This window comes from Toxorhynchites rutilus, chromosome 1 (assembly GCF_029784135.1).
Source record: "Toxorhynchites rutilus septentrionalis strain SRP chromosome 1, ASM2978413v1, whole genome shotgun sequence".
NCBI lineage: Eukaryota > Metazoa > Arthropoda > Insecta > Diptera > Culicidae > Toxorhynchites > Toxorhynchites rutilus.
In genome coordinates, this window is record NC_073744.1 from 13,267,434 (window position 1) to 13,281,977 (window position 14,544).

Here is a 14,544-nt window from a genome sequence, read left to right on the forward strand (position 1 = left end):
AACAAGCTTGTCCATTTTTGACGTATGTTTCGACTCATAATGTCGTTACAGATTGAACTCCTACAATACAGCAACTGCTTCGCTACAAATAAACCATACCGGTTTATGATTTATGCATGTACAAAGAACATTTCGGGCACTTTCTCCTAAAAAACTCGTGACTATATCGTCACCGATTTTCATCATGGCCGTTTTACCTCTGTGCCCACTACGGTATCCAGATTGTAGTTTGTAAATAAGATCTTTCTCAGTCACAAATGAATTAATTTGCACTTTGACAATTGATTCAAAAGTCGTCGATATTGAACTTAAAATGCTCAATGGCGTTACATTATTAAGACTAGCTCCTTGAAGTTTCTTTTTGAACGGGATAGCTTCGAAGTTTTCCAAATATCCGGGTAGATCTTGATTTTTATAATTTGGTGGGATAAGTAAGTTCTATTATTAGAAAAAAAAAACAATTTGAGAAACTCAACTAAACAGCGCCTTGAGAAATACCACTTTGGAAAGCCTTGCTGCCTGCTGGGTGACTGATGAATCATTAATGACTTATTTATGATTTTTTTCAATCGTTGATTCAATTTTCCAGATTTTAAATATTGTTTCGGGGTTAAGAGTTGTGTTCATCGGTGGAAAACTGAAGATGGAAATTCGTTTCGATGCTATTGCTTCCGCCTCCACCGCCAGCACATAATAATTTCGATCCGGATTTCCTGTTGCCGTTATGTGTTGGGGATGTTTTTCAGAGATACTGAAAAACTACTTGAATATTGAAGAAGATAAGCATTTCAGTTTCAGTGCAGCAAGCAATCAACAGTACATATCAATGCTCATCACTTTCAAATATTTATATCAAAGAGTTTTATTATTAAATTTCTTTAACGTTTGTTTTCGCCGGCAATAATTTCGTAGTTTTATGTTAACAATGCGGTTGTGTCTTGGACATCACGCTTCTTAATTATATTCTTTTGCCGCCCGCACATCATGCATGTGGCCACTATGGAAAAAAGGTTGAGTACCGCTGAACTAAACCTACTGCATTATGGCGGGTTTACATAAGGGAGATCTATAGCTATAGATGGATTTATTCACGTAAAAATAGGTGTAAACGGGTGAGAATAAATATGATACACTTATTCGAGGTATATATAACTTGAATAAATTCAGCATATGTAAACGCTTGTGAGTTTCTCACTGGTGAGAAATCACTAAAGTTGGATGCAGTTCTACTTCAGGTGAATAAATTCACCGAAAATATGAATATATTCATTATAGAAGTTCACGCTAGTGTAAACGGTTGATGCGATTTTTATAAATCTCATCATATTTCTTCACATGAATATATCACTAGTCTAAACCCACCCTTAGATTGAATGGAATGAATTGTATTCAATACACTGTAATTAAGAGTAATCGAGCGAAAGCCGAATGAATTTTCTATGACAGTTGATATGTTGCAGGTAAAGCTGTCAGAAACTTTTTCATTGAAAAATTTTCAATGAAAAAGTCGTTTATTTCATCTGGAGAGAATGCATTCGCTGTGTCGGTGGTGGGTTTGCAAACCCTATAGAGATTTTAGCGCAAAATTGTCTATAGCATTTTCGACATCGTTTTCCACCTAATGAGTGGTATATTCCGTAACACATAACACGTAACAGTGGTATATTATTAAAGCCACATAGTTTCTAAAGCTAAAAATCGTGTGCACTAAGAAACCAAAAAAGGAAAAAAAAAATAATTACAAACCAATTGATATAGCAAAACACCATTAATGAGAAAAACAATAAAAAACAATTGACGCAAAAAAAAAACAAAATTAACAATTCGAGTAATATGAGTGATATCGTTTTGTGCCTTCCAGCCTCTTCAAATGGAGTACCATAACGCCTTGGGAGGCAACGGTGGAGGAAATGCAGGTGGATCCAATCAGCCGAATATAAATTTCATGCAATCGCTTCAGTACCAGTTTATGCCCGGTGCGCCAAACGAAATGGGTGGAAACGATGGGCCTTTGCAGCAACCATGGGAACATGAGAAACACGTAAGTAGATTGCTTCATTTTTCTCCGGTTGAAAATGTGGGTGCGATAAATTTTAACGGTTGAAAATGTCTTCTGAAATCATCACCAGGGTTGGCCTGCTAAGTGGAGTGGCCATTAGAGACGGAACACGAGAGAACAGAGAGAAATTGCAATCACGTTGTAATTGGAGGGCATCAGACAGCACTACACAACCTCATTATTAGATTCAGCTTGCTTGAGCAGGTAAAGCCGCAGAATAAATGAACAATTGGAAAAATGAATAAAATCAATCAAACAAACATCCAGTAGAGAAAAAAACAGATACAACCGCGAGCAGACAGAACAAAAAAAAACAGTTACTTAGAAGGTAGGACTCGAGAAGAGAAGTCAGAGTTACGTTTCAAGAGAAAAAGAATATTTTCTTTGCTTTATTATACTTCTATACTTAGATTTTGAGAAATGCAAGAGAAGAAATATTTGTTTTAAATGAACTTTTTGGTTTTCTTTTAACTGCGTTTGAATATTGGCAAAATTACCCTGAATTCGAAAGAGAAAAAAATTGTGGATTGTAATTTTTTCGTACCCTTTTTTTATATTGGTTTTATCAAATAATAATTGCTTTTTCGAATATGATTCGATTGACTCCTGACATCCAATCTTATTTTGAAATTAGAGCTGGTAAAATGATTTTTTGTTTCTTTCTTCAAAACATTCTCTTGTTTACTGACGTGGGATATGTGGGATGCGTAGATCGTAAATCACAACCACAATTCAACGACGACGGATCCCAAAAGTCACAAACAGAGCATACCAAAACTCTCGTCCGCAATCTATTGAAACTAAAGCGCAAGTATAAAACCATTAATCTTTTCTCATCGAATCGAATGATCGAAAGAAAACGCTACTATAATGAAAACTTAACGTATTTGAAATAAACAAGGAAACGTTGTTATAAATCCAAAATTTGCGAGCAACAAAAATCTACTTATATTTACTCGAATTCTACCCTGCAACAACCAAAAAAAAGATAAACAAACGCTAATTAATCCAACAAGAAATCGCTAATATATTAAACTAAAGCTAGCAAAAAAAAAACACTAAACCGATTAATGGACATTTTCTGTTTTTGTATCTTTCGCTTCTTATTTCTCCATACTCACTCGCTCCTGTTGCTAAAATAACTGTACTCTACTAAATAACGAAATTGCGAATGAGCGATCGAGAGCTGCGAAAAAAAACATAACAGACAAAATATCGCCTAACAAAATCGGTGTTTATTTGGAAAATCTCTCATTGTCTCCTTACCCTGAGCAGAAATAACTGGAAGTGGCTGACGAACTGTAACTACTATTATTATTATACAATGGGAAAAGGCAGAAAAAATACATAGAGCTACTATAACTAACTAGTAATAATCCTCTTAAAAGTAAATTACAAAAAAAAACCACGCAAGCATGTTGGGTAGAGAACAAAACAAAAAAATTAAAATGGCTTAGGAAATTATTAAACATTTACCGCAAATGATGATGATATGAAACACGCAGCACACGCGCGATGCAGAATATGAACTCTTGCAAAGATGATTAGAGAACATAAAAAAATAGATTACACCCTTACCAATGTTTCCATTTGCGCGCGTTTTTAGTGGTGGAGCTGATGATGAACACAAACTTTCAGTTTCTCACTTTCCGTTGGTTCGCTTGGCAGACAGACACAAATAATGTTGGTTGATAATTTAGAAACTCTCAACGCCCTAAAAAAACCCCTTGTTGGGAAGAAATATATTGGGGAGGGTATCGTTTATTTCTGTTGTTTTCCAGCAGGGATTCGATTAATTCGATTGGGCCTGAATTGATTAGTATAGTTCTCTGTTGTTGGACAACGGGGTTAGCGAACCCTTTTTGATTTATCCTTCCCCCTGGTACTTGAGTGCGCGTGGTTGAAGTAAGCGAACAAAGCACGAGTATTGTCGCTGCTATTTGTTTGGTTCCGATTCGAAAAAAAAAAAAAATGTTGCCGATAACCGTTATCGAAAAAAAAACAGTGAAACTTATATACATACACACAACAACAGCATAACGCACTCTGATTGAAAATGATAATGAAAGCAGAGTAGAGCGAATAAAGTAAAATCTATATAGTTACAATAAAAAAAAGTAATGAGAGTATGATAACAATTGCATTAGCGTACGATTAAAAATATATATGAAAAAATAAACACATAATGACGATGGTAATAAAAGAACTTGAAAATGGTGGAAAATGAAAAAAATACTGATTAATGATTACTGATGGATTATTGATTAACTAATTAATGATTATTATTATTAAATATTATTATCATTCTATAAATTATATATTATATTTGGAAAATAACCATATAAAATAAAATGAAATATAAGTAATGAAAAATATGCTGAAAACGAATCGCCTGTTGCTTACAGCAGCACTTGTGTTGAGTCATCTTTTTCGTTTCTTCAATTATTATTTGTGGTCATCCGAAACGCCTCTTGGATAGAACAATTGAATGGTTTGTTTGAGAAACCTCATAAGTCCATTTGGTGCGCTTGCAAATATGACGATTTTCATTGGCACCCAAAACCATACGTTTTGCCTCGTATTCCGAAAAAAATTGTAAGGGGTTGTATCTAGGACACGACATATTTTCGACGTAGAACTACGCAATTATATTATGCAATCCACTTGTTTACCACTTCGAATATTATTTTAGAATGCATCTAATTTTTGTAATAGATTATGTTCTTTGCTACAAATAAATTTGATGAACGTCCTTTTACGTTTGATATGATGCCTAGGACTACCAAAATGTGTGAACGGAAGAATTGTCAAACGAACATTGTATTTTACATTACCCTCTGAAAGTATTGCACATCTCGTGCTTACGTGGAAAGCGAAAGTTCATTCACCTGTAGTATCTGAAATGACGATTTTCCCAGGCTTATCAGTTTAAAAGTACGTTTTAGGGAAACATTTTCCGGTCTGCACAACGACAAGCGAGTACAAAAGTACTCAACACAAAAAAATACCCCGACTTCATATATTTGTAAAGCGGATTCCCCCAGGCACATTAATTTTGAAGTCCGTATTAGGAAAACGGCTCGGTGGGGAAAAAAATACCCCCGACTTGTCCGTTTTGACAAAGCGGATTTCCCCAGGCACATTGATTTTGAAGTCCGTGTTAGGGAAACACAGCTCGGTGGGAACAAAAATACTCCCGACTTGCACGTATATTTGCAGAGCGGATTTCCACAGGTACATCGATTTTGAAGTCTGTGTTAGGGAAACCGTAAATCGGGCCAATCAAAACTTGGCAGTTAGGGCGTTTAAATAACGTTTGACATTTTGCAGTTATTGAATTGTTCATCTCATGAAAAATAACATTTTATTAATTGTGATAGACGCGTAGAAATATTTTTTATCAATTGATACAAATATCTTTCCGATCTGTGAGGAAATGTTCGAGTTATAAGTATTCGAAATACGGGTAGGGTTAGAACACAAATCGGCAGAACAGATGTATAGGAAAAAAGGAAGATCTTCCAGTTTTCATAAATTCAAATCGTTCAGAGATTAGCGAATTGTAATGTATAGCATATCAAACAAATCTTAGAGAATTTCCGATTGGTATGCAAATCACGAGAATTCGTTCACAGTGGAAATAGTTATTACCGTTAACTTTATTTCATAAAAACGTGACCTGTTTTCTGATTTGGCACCCTTCCTGAAAGACGTAGTTCTACGTCAAAAACCTAGAGTGTCGATTTTTGACAAGATAACAGTAGATCTCGTAATTTGAAAACATTTGGCATCAATTTTTTTTTCGAAAACCCCTTGGGTGATTTTTCGGTTTTCAAAAAACTCAAACTTAGACGACTGTGCGGCACTAGTAAATGAAGTCCGATTGAGCTGATATTTTGCATAGGGTAGTTTTTCGTGGGAATCAAGATTCACTTTGAAAATTCGAAGGTCACTTCTTCCCCTACATCCTTTGGCACTCTAATAGATATTCTAACATTTGCATCTTCTCAGACAATCAAGCGGCACCTAAAGCCCTTAATGCTTTCAAGTGCTATTCAAAACTTGTCTGGGAATGCATTTTCCTTTTACAGCAACTAAGTCAGATAAGTTCGGTACAACTGTACTGGATTCCTGGCCATTGCGGGGTAGAGGGAAATGAACAAGCAGATAAACTCGCAAGACGAGGCTCAAGCTCACCCTTCACTGGTCCAGAACCATTCTGTGGAATTTCTGATCGTGTGTTGAAGGGTGAACTGAAGAAATGAACTCCGCCTGTGAATGACGGATCTCTATAGTAGCATGTCCGAAAAAGAACCTGAAACTATTGAGAACCAGAACAGAGGGTCCAAAGCCCCTAAGGAGGATGGTTGTAATAAAGGGTGTGTCACATCAAATTGCATCACGGAAAAAACGCAGTAGAAATTTAATTTTTAGGAATTATATCTTCAGCTTTCGCTTATAATCAGATAAGAGTGTATAGATCATGTTGGCCATGCTTCACTGTCAATTTTTCGTAAATTTAGAAAAATGTCGTCGAACGAAAAAGAGCGTCGTGAATTAATCCTGCGCACTCATTTCGAGAATCCGGAGTTGTCACATCGGGACATCGGTAAGATGCTGGAAATCGTCCAATCCACGGTCAGCAGAGTACTAAAACGATACTTCGAGAACCTAACCATCGACCGGAAGGTGAAGAACGGCAAAAATGGATGCTCCGTCAGTGAAAAAGATCACAAGCGCGTAGTTAAGCAGTTTAGACGCGATCCGAGAAGTTCGGTCCGGGATGTCGCCAATAAGCTGAATTTGTCAAATTTATTCGTCCAGCGGTCCAAGCAGCGGGAGGGCCTGCGTACATACAAGGTTCAGAAGGCTCCTAACCGCGACGAAAGGCAAAACATGGTAGGGAAGACGCAAGCCCGGAAGCTGTACACCGAAATGCTGACGAAGCCGCATTGCCTGGTAATGGACGACGAAACCTACGTCAAAGCGGACTTTCGTCAGCTGCCGGGCCTGTTGTTCTTCTCCGCAGAGGACAAATTCAGCGTTCCGGAGGAGATTCGCAAGCAGAAACTATCCAAGTTTGCCAAAAAGTACATGGTGTGGCAAGCGATCTGCTCTTGCGGAAAGCGGAGCGCCCCCTTCGTGATGACCGGTACGGTAAACGGGCAGGTTTACCTTAAGGAGTGCCTACAGAAGCGCTTACTACCATTATTGAAGCAGCACGAGGGCCCGACCATCTTTTGGCCGGATCTCGCTTCGTGCCACTATTCAAAGGACGTGTTGGAGTGGTACGAAGCCAACGGGGTCACCTTCGTGCCAAAGGAAATGATCCCGCCCAACGCGCCGGAGCTTCGCCCAATAGACAAATATTGGGCGATTATGAAGCAGGCCCTCCGGAAGAACCCAAAAGTTGTCAAATCGGAGGCGGACTTCAAGAGAAAATGGATTTCTGTTCAAAAAAACTACAACCTGACGTTGTACAGAACCTTATGGACGGGGTAAAGAGGAAGGTGCGAGCATACGGGCTTGGACTCGAAGTATGAATAAAAAGAAAATGCCAAAAGTTGTTTAATAGTTTTTATTTTACTGTCTAAAATTTTCAAAAGGATCGGTCTACTGGGCGAATTTCTACAGCGTTTTTTCCGTGATGTAATTTGATGTGACACACCCTTTAGCTATTATCCATGGTTATTATGGAATGAAAGAAATGGATAAACTCCTAATCACATCACTCGCCACAGTGAATCCTGATTCTTATCTCCCCCACTAACAACTATCTCTTCCATGATGCTCGCTAGGGAACCACGCTATAGAGGCGACCCTTCTGGCCTTCGGGCTTTCTTCCCTTCTCCTGGTGGTGTGGACGGCGTCGTTATTGACTATTTAAAGCTCACATCACCGAATCTTGCACAATGAGAATGATTTGCTACCACCAAGCGTCATTCAGTGTGTTCTTTGTGCAATTTCGCTGGTTCAGGTTCAGGCAACTACGAAATGTACAGTCTACCTAAGCTCAAGCTCATACGGCCGTCCCGAGTCATAGCCGTATGTGTAGTCGTCCTGATCCGCGCTCATCCACATTTTTCTACCGTTTCATCGTACGGTCGCCCCGATCCGTACTTATCATAAAAGGTTTATTTATGTTTACCTTGATATATTTAAAAAAAAGTGGAACATATCGGCGTTAAAAATTTGTTTGTTTCCCTTGTGCATCTTTAGAGTAACAGGTCCCAGCCCCTCAAGGTGGATCTTTTCGCCAGATCGAATAAGGAAAACACCCTTCGGGCTCGAGGAAGGCGGCACAAGATACCGGTGAGAGATGTGTTGGCTCGGTTAGACCTTGATTACACGTCCCAAATATATGTTTTCCTTAAAGCTATCGATCTTCGTATGTGATTGTCCTTACATACTCATTTTCTCCTTTTCCTTTGTGAGAGATCGGATCCCTTCTTACTAATAATAGAATAAGATGAAATGTAAATACATATGAGATATGAGATAGGTTTAAGAATTGAGTGTAATGAGTGTGAGTGTGAACATTGTCAACATATCCTTATAGTCCCTCCTTTTCCTGAAGGAAATATGTCACCCTTCTAAACTCGAGTCGACCGCGAGTAATCGGTTTTCTACATTATTAACATTAGAATTAAGGAAACAATTTTAGATATACTAGTAACAATACAGTAAGGAGTTCGGCTCCTTTAAACTTATGTAACTGAGCCTGTAAAAATAAACAATTTAAATAAAAAAATATAAAGGTCCCAGCCCGAGAGCTCGGGAGTAAAAGGATGTCGATCAACAAAGTTGAAATTATTATTTTTATTCTTATTTTCTTCTTTTTCTTATGCTTTATTTTCTTATTTTAACCTATAAAACAACTTAATCACAAGTTTTTCGGAAAACCAAATCAATAACCTTTACAACAACATAACTGTTATGATTAAAAAAAGTTTCCAGAGCTCTCTTTTTTCCGATTTTTTTGACATTTTCATCTTCATTTCTCGATATCTCAGGTATAGTACAGTCATACCTCGATATAAGGCAACCTCGATATAACGTAACATTTTAAGATGTAAAAATAAACAATACAGAAATAGTTTTATGGAGTATAAATTATTTCGAATAAATGTTTCTAGTAAGCTTTCAAATAAATAAGTACCGTAAAATGAGGTAGCATTGGTTGTTTTCATCTTGGATCTCAATTTTATTTTTTGATAAAAAGTAGATTGTGGAAAAGCAATGTACGGATTGTTTTGTATTACAGTCCACGACAATTTCCCTTATGAAATACCTATGCCTTCAGCCGGAAGTTCTTGGGCGGTCTTTCCATGGCGTTATGGAATGGAATTATGGCATTTTTTTTTAACTTTTAGCAGAACTTTGAACATGTTTCAAGAACAAAATTCAGAGGAATTTCCATTTGGAGATAAAGTAAGTCAAACATAGAAACTATAAAATAAACATTGATACTAGAGATGAAACGAATATCCGGCCTATCCAGTCAATATTTGCTATCAGGCTGAATAACGGATATTGGAAAAAATACACAATTTCTCATTAACACAACATAAATAACCGACGGAGCCAGTGGTTGTGTGGTTAGCGTAACAGCCTCACAATCCGATCGGCCTGGGTTCCCAGTTGGCGTCGTTTGATTTTATGAGGCGAAAAATCTCTGGTTGCGTCTACTTTCGGAAAAAAAGTAAAAGAAGTTGGCCCGGCTCATGAGTTGTTGAGTCTGATAGGTAGGAACAGGTGTTGTATCCTCCCTGATGTCGGTGATTGGCGCTGAAGTGACGGAAATAGGCCGACAAAAAATAAGCGAAGATAAAAAAACAACATAAAACATAACAAAATAACTAATCAACTAGCTTGCATAGCATAGCAAAACCATTTATCCGTAATTAAAAATAAGGGTTGATCACTGAAATGACATATTTTTTTAAAATTAAATTAATTTTTACTCATAACATTAATTTTTGAACAGTACGCAAAATTACCCAGTGTTTAATTTCTGATGACAACCGATTACGCTTTGCTTCGTAAACCAGACTAACTTCAAAGAACAGTCTTCGCTGTAATACTACTGCAAGGTGCTGAAAGATAAACTCTAGCAATCCTTGCCCTCGATTGACTGCTTAGATTTTAATGACTATCAAATTTAGAATCGATCACAAACGTGATTCATATTACGTCAATTTTGTTCGCAACGGGATTTTTTTTTCCTGTACGCGACTCTTATTTTCATTTGCCACTTCGTTGAAACAGTCCTAAAAGGTGTGTCGCGAGTTTCGTTTATAAGGTTTGATTCAGTTTCGTACTCCAATAACATTGCCAGCAAGACTGTTTACGTTTCAAGAACTCCTAAGTAGTCTAACTTGATCCTTGGATCTAAACAGGTTGCAATTAAGTAATTGTGATCTTCTCCTAAGTAGTTGAATTCTTATAAGAAAAAAATCCTGTTGAAGATTACTTGCAGGAAACTTGAATCTCTATTAAAGGATATCCACGAGAAAGGAAAATTTATTCATAGTTCATTATTTTTATGTAAATATGTATTTATTTCTTCTGAAATGTAATCCTTTATTCGCTTCATGCGCAAATGCAGTGTCATCCAGTTTCGTATTCGCAAATAAAAAGCCGAATATCCGGCTATCAGGCCTTGAAGCTATCCGGTTTCCGACCAAACTACTATCCGTTTCATTGCTAATTGATACCAATTTCGCTTCAATTTTTCCAGACCTTTTCCTCTACTTAAAACTGATCATGTTTGTCTAAGAAAATTATCTTAAATGTGAATTAGAAATGTTTATAAATACTACTGGGTGAGGGAAAATTAGTTTTTGCGCATTTTTGAGTAATCATGACAGTTTTGCATCAATAAAAAAATTTCTTATGCTTCGATATATTGTGAATTTACTTGACTGCTAGATTCTGAGGTCATTTTAGCTTTCTATTTCAATCGTCGCTTTCTACGAGGGGTGATTAAATTCATACAAACAACTCACAAATAAACCAAGACATTCCGTTGCGAAGACATCACATACATGGGAAATTGGGAGCATGAAATTACTGCATTCCGAACAAAAAGACAAAACAGGAGTGCCAGCCACTCGGAAGTTTTCGTTTGTGGAAAAGTGGGCGAATCACATCCTTGAGCTACTGGGAGAGTTGCGTTCAAAATTAATGACGAAAGTTCCACCGGATGTATATCTTCACCTTTGTTGAGCTGTGTCCCTCTCGAAAGGAACCCAACTTCAAGCAACACGTCATGGTCTGTGGCTTATAATATTAACGAGAATATTTCATCATCTATAGATATTTTGTGTGAACGAATTGACTCCTTCGTTATGAGTGCTTCGTACAGTCATGCACAGATACAAAAGCTCAAGCGAGAAATTCTCGTTCATTGTTGGATGCAATGAATTCTTCATTGCTTCCAGAAAAAAACTGATTCAGCAAAATTCGAAATATACAAATGCTAACGAATCACTAATTTTATTGCAGATTTTTTTGTACGGATGAATAAAATAAAGAAAACATTTATCATTTTTGTACTTTTTTAATAAATAACCGATGGATTGAATTCACCGCCAGCAGTATAACCGCATTTTTAAAACATTTTGCATTTTGAAAACACTGTGCCAGCTTGTCCTAAAAAACGGAGGGACGAAATTTTTGGTTTTTGGCAAAATTCTCCTCTTAACATCAATTCTGTTCTATGATTCCGTATCCTCGGTAGCCCATGATTTCCAAAGGCAACTTCCTCAAGAAACAAGAGCTGATAAAGATCCCAATGAAAATAGCTTTACATAACTTATTAACATATCTTCCGATGCCTACTTGCGTATCTGCATAACTCTCCTCGCCAAGGTTTTCCAAGTCATTCCATATGCATGAACTATTTTATTAATTGACGATGCGCTGAATGATACTACAGAATACAGGGTGAACTGTTGGGGAGCTTCGTCGATATACAATATAGTATTTTTCCGTTACAGGTTGATCAACCAGATTCGTCTGCAACTGTAATCGTACAAACCATTATATTTTGTGTTAGCCCGATGATGCTGAAAGTTTTCAATAATTGAATATTCCATGCTGCTATCAATCTTTTGAATTTCACGAAAATGATAAGATTTGTCACTTTTGACATATTTATCTGTCAACAGCAAACGCGACTATTTTTACGACCGTTCCAAGTGCGACTATTTCACACCGTCGTGTCCAGTTAGGGAATAGACGCACAATAACGTAACGAGAAAAAAAAGTTGCCTTATATCGAGGTACCTGCTACAGTCCTGAAATTTTGAACTTTCCTTAGTTAAAGTGTCTACTTTCTACAGGAAATATAGAAAACCACATCGGTGACAGGCACTTCTCCGATTTTTGTCCGCATGAAAAGCCATAGTGCACGGGGTCGAAAAAAAAATAGGAGGTTGTGTCCAAGATACGACCGCATTGTTGACGTAGAACTACGCTGTTATTTTATATAAGTCGCTTGTTTATACCTTCGGATATTATTCTATAATGCTGTGAAATTTTCGAAACAACTGCTTAGTAGAATAATCTTTGAAATGGTTTTTCATTGTAGAATCAGTTGACGATAATTGATTGATGATTCATTCTTGCCCTCGCAAAACAATACACTAGCTGATCGTATGTCACAATTTATTTCATGTCAATGCATTGAAAATTTACTTCGAACTCTATTCCGGAGGCCTTTTTCGAAATTGGCATAGAGTCGGCTACAGTCGATTATATACATGTTGCACCAGCACCATTATTCCACATCTCATAACTACATCAATATATCTTTGGCACCGAATGGAAACAACAACAATGACAACACTTGCAAGTAACAAATATCATGCTACATGTTATTTAGTATTGCCTCAAAGCAATCGCACCTCTAGGCATCGTTCGTACAACGTAAACCAAGCGCCAAACAAGCGTTCGCTATAGCATGCATACAGAACCATACATTGGTGGCTTGAAGCTACTAGGAATACAAATACTTCTCATCATTTTGCGCTATTCTCAAAAGAAACGCTTTTGTTAATATTACTGGCCTCAAAAAAAATTCCATTACTTTCTCATGCTCGAGAGAGGCGCAGCTGTCATCCTTAGTGGAGGAATTTTTGCTACTGGTAAGCGAAACCTAATCACATACAAAACTCCAGAACGACATTTACTTTCTTGGTGACTAAACAAGCGAAATAAACTCGTTTTGTTAATATCAACACCCTCGAACATAGTAGCAATACTTTATTATGATCAATATTAACGCAAATGCAATCCTATTTGAAGGCAGTTTTGCGACTGGCACGCGAACCTAAATAACTTATAACATTCCAGTAAGACATTCAAGATGCTTGGTATTCCCCAAATATTTTTTTGGAGCATAACCTTAACGCCTGCTTCGCCATAACGTCAGTTTAATGCATTGATGCATTCTCAAAGGCACCAAAGAAGCCGTTTACTTTTTCGACCGACGCGCCGAAATCGCCTATTTTGCTGTTGTTTGATGCTGTGTCACACTCGCGAAGGCTCGGTTCAGTGCGAGCGCTTTTCACTACACCAACATCGCGTGCATCATTAGATGACGCTTGCCTCGAAATTTCATTGCCCCTGGCAATGCGTTCGTTTTTTGCAGGGCTAGAGCCTGCCTCTCTCTTATTCTTGCTCATTACACACTACGCGAAACGTCCAATTTATGACGCGGGAAGAAAAACACACGATACGAATAACGAACAGAAAAAGCAAACGACGATACCCAAGTTGGATTACCACTGGTGGGGTCCAATCTTAGATCGAAGCGCAGCGAAAACAAAGTGAACTGGATTGCTCAACAGTCCGATGCCGAATAAAAGTTTGCCTCAGCGAGGTCCACTGTTTATACTCAAGGCAATTATTCCCCTTTATTCTTGTACTTTTCCTTTCTTTCTTTCTTTCTTTGTTTTTAAGAGGTTTTAAACTTTGCAGTTCATTCGCCTCTACTTTTCCTTTGTTCACGGCGACTTCAAATCCTACGATTTCCCCTTCGTTGGTCGTCGATAAATTGCTCGTTATTGACAGCTCTGTTCGGGAAAGCACACAAATGGACAGAACAACCCAACAAACAATCGCTAGCTGCAATTAAACTAGTCAGTTGAATTATGATCGAACAATAGTAAAGAGTGCTTAATAAAACGATATGCTGAACTATACATTGCATAAAAGATTGTTCAGGCCAAAATAAAGTTTTTGTTCAACAACTCACGAAAAGAGCTGAACAAACGAAATTTTTATTCTGAAATATAGCTTTTACTCAACTATTTACATTTTGCTCATTAGAATACTTAACAAATGCTTAATAAACGTTTTACAGTTTTTTAATGTTCTGTCAAGATTTGCTGAAAATTTTGCTTCTGTTTCGCTGTTTGCCCACGGTATAAAGACGTTCATTACTCGCGCTGTTCTGCTATTTGTTTACCTCGATATGG

General features: G+C 37.4%; 1 protein-coding gene across 10 annotated transcripts in view; it reads left to right on the top strand.

Annotated features, from left to right (window-relative positions):
- LOC129763487 (ankyrin repeat and KH domain-containing protein mask) overlaps positions 1-4,447 on the top strand; it is a 74,571-nt gene extending 70,124 nt beyond the window's left edge. For all 10 annotated transcript variants that reach the window (XM_055762600.1, XM_055762603.1, XM_055762604.1 and 7 more), the window contains 2 exons: positions 1,862-2,041; positions 2,130-4,447. In XM_055762600.1, the coding sequence (XP_055618575.1) occupies positions 1,862-2,041; positions 2,130-2,159 (210 nt within the window). In that variant the 3' untranslated portion in view covers positions 2,160-4,447. The remainder of the gene's footprint in view (positions 1-1,861; positions 2,042-2,129) is intronic.
- Positions 4,448-14,544: the final 10,097 nt, after the last annotated feature.